The sequence below is a fragment of the Conger conger genome, chromosome 19 (assembly GCF_963514075.1).
Source record: "Conger conger chromosome 19, fConCon1.1, whole genome shotgun sequence".
NCBI lineage: Eukaryota > Metazoa > Chordata > Actinopteri > Anguilliformes > Congridae > Conger > Conger conger.
In genome coordinates this window covers 14,912,374-14,920,351 of record NC_083778.1, presented here as the reverse complement: position 1 = coordinate 14,920,351, position 7,978 = coordinate 14,912,374, and the positions used below count along the sequence as shown (strand labels likewise).

At 49.3% G+C, this 7,978-nt stretch overlaps 1 protein-coding gene across 1 annotated transcript; it reads right to left on the bottom strand.

The window, feature by feature from the left end:
- On the bottom strand, positions 1-6,698 carry cmasa (cytidine monophosphate N-acetylneuraminic acid synthetase a). Its single transcript, XM_061229346.1, has 8 exons — positions 6,247-6,698; positions 4,990-5,132; positions 4,649-4,804; positions 4,049-4,182; positions 2,818-2,912; positions 2,151-2,322; positions 1,709-1,868; positions 1-1,170 (listed from the first exon to the last, which is right to left on the bottom strand). Exons 1-8 carry the CDS (start codon positions 6,480-6,482, stop codon positions 956-958), a joined length of 1,311 nt encoding a protein of 436 aa, XP_061085330.1. The 5' UTR covers positions 6,483-6,698; the 3' UTR covers positions 1-955.
- Between the last annotated feature and the right edge of the window lie 1,280 nt (positions 6,699-7,978).

The window sequence follows — 7,978 nt, the reverse complement described above, 5'->3', positions numbered from 1 at the left end:
TTAACAGGTACCAGTAAAGTATAATTTATTTAAAATTTTACATTCAAAAATCACAATCATCAATCACATAATCTGCCATTTAAGTGCAGCAGTAGTGGTCGTCCTCTGTTGTTCGAGCAAATAAAACTATTTTAAAATAATATTTCTGACTCACCCATTATCAGCATCAAACAGTCATCAAGAAAAGAAACACAGATGGCACAGAAATATGTTTTGACATGAATGAAAAAAAAGATAAGAAAACACAGCATCAGTGGAATCAGCGTTGACCTCTAACATCTTCGATTAGAGCTCAATGCAAATCATCAAATTAGGGTCTTTGTCGTGATTGTTTTAGTATAATGAAGAAGTCAGACCAGTGTGAGCCTCAGACGAAGTCTCGCTTTGGCAAATATCCGTCACTGTGGTCAATGTCTCGAGCTCACACACACGCACACAAACATACACACACAGAAAAAAAAATGTACACCTTCAAATGAACTGATTCTATTCCCAGCTGTCGGGGCCAAAGCGTCTTGAGAGAAGGGCCCTCAAGGCTGAAGTCTAGAAATATTTTCATAATAAAACACGGTGCAGTTCTGCAAACGCATTTTTAGAACTGTCCACATCCAACCTACATAGTAACCTTATAATAGTATGCACTACATTCCATATCTGTAAGAGAACCAGCGAGATGGCCTGCCACATCCCCAACGGGATGCCAGCAGCGGATGTGTGAGCCTTTAGCCTTTAGCGCGTAGCAGCGGATGTGTGAGCCTTTAGCGCAGCGCTACCGAACTCCACGTCCCGCGGGCTGCGATGTCCGGAGGTATTTGCCCATCATCTTACCTTCTTGGTTCAGATAATAAGCTGATTAGTGAAATCGGGGCGGTGTAGAGACACCGCGGGCCTGCGGGACGCGGGGGCCGAGTCGCGGCGCGTTAGCGCTTAGCCGCGGCGGCGGGGCCAGCGGCTCTCAGAACAGGTCGCGGCGGATGTGGTCCTGCTCCATCTTGGACTTGGCCTTCTTGATGAGCAGCAGGATGTGCTCGGCGAACTCCCGCACGGCCCCGTGCCCCGCCGGGCTGTGGCACACGTATTTGGTGGCGTTGAGCGCCACCACCGGGGCGTCCCGAGGCACCCCGCTCAGCCCCGCCAGGTTCAGGCAGTCCACGTCCACCTCGTCGTTGCCTAGGAGACCGGGGCGGGAGAGAGAGAGAGAGAGAGAGAGAGAGAGTAACTCACTTGCCAATTGCTTTTGAACCAATTGGTGCTTCTACTGTTGAGTGGGCTGTCAGATGTGATCCACGCAGGATGGACACGATGCATCAGATCTGGAGTTTAGACATTACATACTCCTGGGTTGGAGTGAAGACCTACAGGACAGTAGATCTTCAGAAACAGGGTTGGGTAGTCCTGCTCTGGCTGTTGAATGAGTTGTGCTTTGTTAGGGTTGGGGTGAAGACCTACAGGGTGGTAGATCTCCAGGAACTGGTTTGGGTAGCTCTGTTCTAGCTGTTGCGTGAGGTGTGCTTTGTTAGGGTTGGAGTGAAGACCTACAGGGTGGTAGATCTCCTGGAACAGGCTTGGGCAGCCCTGCTCTAGCTGTCGAGTGAGGTGTGCTTTGTTAGACTTGGAGTGAAAACCTGCTGGAGGGTCTGTCTCCAGGAACAGGACCTGGGCAGCCCTGCTTGAGGCCTTTGGCTGCATTAGGGGGGTCGTCACTCACCCAGATAGGCCACCTCCTTCCAGGCCAGCCCCTTGCGTCTCATGAGCTCGTCCACCTGGCCGGGGCCCACGTCCTGCAGCAGCTCACAGCCCGTGCGCTTGGACAGCCTCTCAGCCAGGCTGCTGGAGACCGGGGTCTCGCTGGAGCACAGGAGCATCACCTGGGCAGGGCATCAGACAGGGCAGAGCGGGTCAGCTGTCTGCAGCCAGACCTGGCTCAACTACTTCACCGTTTTGGATTCAGATGCTTTTTCTGTGCTCGACTGATCTTGCCTGGTGCAACTGGGCCAACTGAGAGGACCAGAAGGCGGGGTTCACACTTCCTGAGTGAATTCAATAGGTTTCAGTAGCAAGTGTAGAAAAAATATTTTTGGTTTGAACTGTTCGTCGCTCTGGATAAGAGCGTCTGCCAAATGCCAATAATGTAATGTAAAAGTGCGTACCTCCACGCCCTCCCTCTGCAGCATGACGATGCCTGTGGTGTCGCGGGTGTTGATGGAGACCATCTCCTCGCCGCCGGTGGTCAGGTACACCTGCCCGTCAGTCAGGCCGCCCGACACCTTGCAGAGCAGCAGCTTGATGGCCTCCAGCTTGTCCGTGCCGAAGTAGCCGTACCTGCGGGACCGACCAATGGGAGAGCCGCACCGGCCGGTGAGCCACACCCCCGCTGAGGCATTTACCCGCCCCCTTAGTGTGCATGTCTGCTTATGTGCTCATCTACATGGCATCAGTCTCTATAAAATCATAGGCGCATCATAAAATGCAAACCGAAAGCCAAGCCAGCTGCAGACTTTGACCGGAGAGTAAACTGCGCTCAGGGTTGAAATGTAATTAAAATGTCAGGCATTTTTCAATGCAATTTTCAGGATTAATATGACGTTTTCTCAATATTTAGTGTCTCAATTAGACGTTTTTCAATGTTTAGGCACACACTTAAATCTCCAGTGACCACAGATTGTTGAGAGTAATGCAGTAACCATTCAAGTAGCAAGATTTCAGCAGACGACAGTGAGTCAACAACAAACATAAATGCATTCTGCTTGCGGGATATTTTTTTTGGCGGATTTTTGATGAACTTTTCAGGATATACTCGGCGGGCGTGTGGGGCACCTGAGTACTCTCTGCTCCGCGACCGGCCAGTCTATGTCCACATCGATGTCCACGCTGTACTCTGGGAGCATCTCATAGTACGCCATCTTTCCGCCCTGCACGAAACACACAACTCGTATCAGAAAACCGGACCTTAGCACAAGATTACCCCCATGGGAACAGGAACTAAATTTACCACAATATACCCCCATAGAAACTGGGACTTTACCACAAGATACCCCCATAGAAACAGGAACTTTACCACAAAAGGGGAATCACATGAAATATCCTACAAAGAGGAAGGGGGAGGGGGTTAAGTCACAAGAGACCATGAGACAACCCCTCCACCCCCCCCCCCACCCCCCCACCCCCCCAACAGAAATCACAAGCTGCATTGAAACAAACCCTGACGGTGGAACGATGTCTTTCACGCGATAGGGTTGTTTTATGAAATGCTATCGCAGTCATACGAGTTGTTACTCTTGTGAACGGAGGGTACACAATGTACTGAAAATGGGTGCAAGTAATTTAGAAAAAAAAAAGAAAAAGAAAGAAGATTTACTGGAAAAATAGTTCTCCCTTCACTGAGAAGATTCACCCTTTTTTTAACCCTTTAAGGTGCGAGATCATAAATGTGTGATCACAATGTTCAATCTTAACTGAACTTCTCAAGCTGAAGTCACAATTGTAGAATACCGATTTTGAATATTGAAAAAACTTTCAGAAAAAACCTACCTGTAACGGTCTTTGTAGTCTAATGTTTTCTGTAACAGTCTCTAACAGTCGAACGGTCTCTTAACGGTCTCTAACAGTCTTTAATGGTCTCTGTAGCAGTCTCTGTAATGGTCTGTAACAGTCTCTGTAACGGTCTCTGAAGCGGTCTGTCTGTAACAGCTTCTAACAGTCTGTAATGGTCTCTGTAGTGTCTGTAACAGTCTCTATAATGGTCTTTGTAAAAGTCTGTAACAGTCTTTAGCGGTCTCTGTAGCGGTCTGTAACAGTCTGTAACAGTCTTTAGCAGTCTCTATAGCAGTCAGAGGAGAGGTCAGGTCTAGCAGGGCGGTCTCAGTAGTGGTCAGAGGAGAGGTCAGGTCTGGCAGGGCGGTCTAGAGGTCTCAGTCGCGGTCAGAGGAGAGGTCAGGTCTGGCAGGGCGGTCTCTAGCGGTCTCAGTAGCGGTCAGAGGAGAGGTCAGGTCTGGCAGGGCGGTCTAGTGGTCTCAGTAGCGGTCAGAGGAGAGGTTTGAGGGCATACCTGCAGGAGGCCCTTGTTGATGAGTTGGCGGGAGGCGAAGTAGAAGGAGCCGTTCTCCACCAGCTCCCCTGCCCAGTCCTGCCGCCGCGGCCGCCGGCTCGGGTCCAGGTTCAGGGCCTCCGTGCTGGCGCCCCCTGCAGGGAAGGAGGCACAACGACGGTCCTGAGAGGGTCTACGGCACACTGGCAGTGCAGGGAACTGTGTCAAAATCAGAACCAGGGCTGCCTCACTGTCTGGAGGCTTTTAGCCCCCATGCGTAACTAGCGTAAAGATCTCATAATACCTTTTCAACCCGTGAGAATGACTGCAAAACTATTGTTTTGAGGCCCGATCAAATCCCCACTAAATTCTCTACTTTCTCAATTTTCTCAACCAAAGCTCAGAACCTCTTGGAATGTGTGCGGAGCCATATTGGGCTAGGGACTGAAAGGGTTAAACCCTTTCAATTAGCAGGCAATTGCAAGTGAGGTTTGTGGAATCCAAATAGCCAATAAGTGACATAAAATTAAAATGGCTGAATGGCTGAATGATGAAGTTATTCTGTTGTGAATGAAATACAGAAGCAGTCGGAGCGGTTGTGACGGGGTTGCCGGGTCAGACCTCCTTTCTTGACCTCCTGCCAGCGGAAGTGGTGTCTGCGGACCACGGAGAAGACGGAGTCGTGGCCCTTCTGGGTCATGAGCTCCAGGGCCTCCTGGAGGTGGTGGGGGTGCAGGCAGGGCGACGTGGCCTGGATGTTGCCGATGATGTCCACGTCTGCCCCGGAAACAAAAAACGTTTACAAGCGTACCAGGGTAGAGGGAGTAAATTACCGGGGTAGAAGGGTAAATTACCAGGGTAGAGGGGGTAAATTACCGGGGTAGAAGGGTAAATTACTGGGGTAGACGGGGTAAATTACCGGGGTAGAAGGGTAAATTACCGGGGTATTAAGGGTAAATTACCGGGGTTGAGGCGGGTGAACTCCTGTATGGTCTCCAGGGAGCTGCTGGAGTCCTTGGAGACCTCGGGGCTGCGGCGGTGCACCTGGGCCCCGCACGCCTTGGCCACCTTCTCGATCTCGTCGTGGTCCGTGGAGACCCAGACGCTGGCGGAGAAACGGCGTTATTCATCCAGCAGCGATTCGCCAGCGCAGGTTTCAGACTCGCGCCCGTGCAGCCGGGCGCCCGCAGCGACCGCACAGCACGGTCTGTCCAGCACACGCCACACACGTCACACACGCCACACACACGCCACACACACGTCACACACGCCACACACACGCCACACACCCCACACACCCTGACCCCACGGGCTTCTGCCAGCCGCCCCCATTCCAGTCAAACCTCTCATGGGCATGCCAGTCCGCGAAGTATACTGCCCCTCGCTATCCTCAGACTGCAGCCTCCATTTTACATCCTCCTGCCAGCTCACTCTCCTGGCCCCTCAGGCACCTAGTGTCCACAGCTCTCCTCTACCACCTCTACTCCCGTTTCTATTGACTTGAAAATGTATAATTTATCTTTCCATTTATTTAGTCGGTCTTGAGGCATGCACCTTGACAGTGGCACTATATGCTTGTGATTGTCTTGCTCTTGCGATGTTAGTTTACCAAAGAGACCTGAAACTTTTTCTGGCTTCTTTCGTGGAGTTAAGTGACTAAACTATACATTTTAACCCTGACACTTTCAAGGGTAGAATATGTGAACTGGAATGTCAAGAAAATATGTTAAGAATCCTTCTGAACACATTGGGAACGATACCAGAGGGGCGGTAGAACAATAGAGCGCACGGGTACAACCTGATAAACGTGAATGTCTTCCTTGGAAACTATGCCGTGGCTATTTCAATTGCAATCGTATCACATAGGTGACCTAGTGCCCGCAGAAGTATACCTGTATTACCTTATCTTATATCTTGGACGTTATAACCCTATTTGTCTTTTGTGTCCGTGAAGCACTTTCCAATGTTTTCAATATTTTGTACAAATGGTGCTATACAAGTAGTTGGTATCATTAGTATCATTAACAAGTATAAAAATATCACGGTGACCCAGTTTCAATCGATATTAATGTTACCGAAGTTAGAAGTCAGCAGTTAGATGTGTCTCGGTAGTCAGCACGGCAGACGCAGTTTAATAACTTAAGTGGCGTCAAATCGATGGGCTTTAGCCATTAGCAGGTAGATCATAGTTAGTTGGCAGCAGGTAAATATTAACTTACCTATCAAACACCTGGGAGTCAATCGCAGCTCTCACCACCCAACCTAAGAGCGGGACTCCAGCGAGCAATTTAATATTCTTCAAAGGGATCCCCTTACTGCCACCCCTCGCCAGAATCAAGGCGGCGATGTGTCTTTTCTTGCCGTCTTCGTTCAGCCGCTTCTTGGTCGTCTGAGAATCCTGGACATCTTCAATGCCGGGACAGGGGCGCTTCTTCAGATCACCGGAGGCACTCATGTTTGTGTGGTAGCGTTACTTGTGTTAAATGTAGACGTTCTGGTGCATTTGCGTTCTGAGATCGCAAGCTAGTTCGGTTCGGTTTCAATGGAATATATGCACATCTGTTCCGCGCAATTTTCTGGATACTTTAGCCTCTCGTTGTCAGAATGACAGCCACGCGTCAGGTACTACATTCATAGCTTGGAAACGGGAAGCGGACGCAGACAAAAATAAGGACCTGCCCACGTACGTGATCATATCTACCGTAAGAACAGTGAAAGACACGCACCTTAGAATTGGGAAACCATGTTTTTGGCAAGCAACGAAATAACGCATGACCAGTTTGATTACATTGTTAATACAACCGATGGGATGCAACGATTCTGTCGGTTCAGCGATGACGTTAAATTAACCCGTTTGCGTGATGTCGGTGATGGTAATGCAAATCGCAGCATGTCATTTGCAACGCGCTATCATTGGCTTTCACTGTCACCTTGGGAATGCATGATTACCGCTAGGTGGCACTGCAGTCCATTGCATAGCCTGTAATTTGCCCCATTCCTGATTTCCTCTCCTACTGCATATTTGTCACGCTGAATGGAAATCTCAGATCTTTCGACTATGTGTAATATTAGGCAACACAATATTAGCAACCTGAGTAAACACAAAATGTCACAGAATTCTGTTTTGTGCCAGGTACTGACTCAGTAATTAGTAAAAAAGCACCAGGTTAAAAGCACCAGCTGGTGGCTGGTAGTTACCAGCCACCAGCTGCTGCTTTTAACCTGGTGCTTTTGTACTAATTACTGACCACAATTAGCCAGTTTAAAAGTCTGTTTAAAAGGTCCCCCGGAGCACCGTAATGCCACGTGTAAATTCTTTGAAAGCAGTGTATTTTTTGTGACTTCAGGCGTGTTTGCAGAGCTGTTGTTATGTTAATGCAGATCGCTTCAGGTGGTGTGACTGCAGGAGCTGGGTGTGACCACTGGCAGTTTCTATTTTCGATTGCCATGTTTAAGCCAGCCAGCGCTCGCAGCTGTCTGTGCAATGCATTGTGGGTATGCAGGGGGATCTTCTTTTTCAAAGTGAGCAGAAGTTCCCGTTTGTGAAAACACGTACGCCACTGTCAGTGTTGAGGAAATGTCGGGTAGGCTGCACTCCGCATATGGTCTCCACGTAAATGGGCCTGACTTGAAAGTCGTAATATTAATATCCCATGCTAGATATTGCCCTTTGATGATCTTACTTGATGACAGTTCTTTCGAAAATGGGCGAGGTGTCGTATTGTCAGTGGGGTGGGTTCATGAGACCAGAGATTGGCATTCCCACAGAAGCTTGCGAACCCCAGTGAAGGGTGAAGGGTGGGTTGCACCTCCTAGTGGAACACTGGGATTTTGTCAGTTCAGTGATCACCATGGCAATGGCCCTGTACAGTTGTTGGTGTGAAAGGAGTGTGCTGTTCCCATGGGTGTGTATTCACATGATCATATACTTCAGGTCTCCCTTGAAAATGA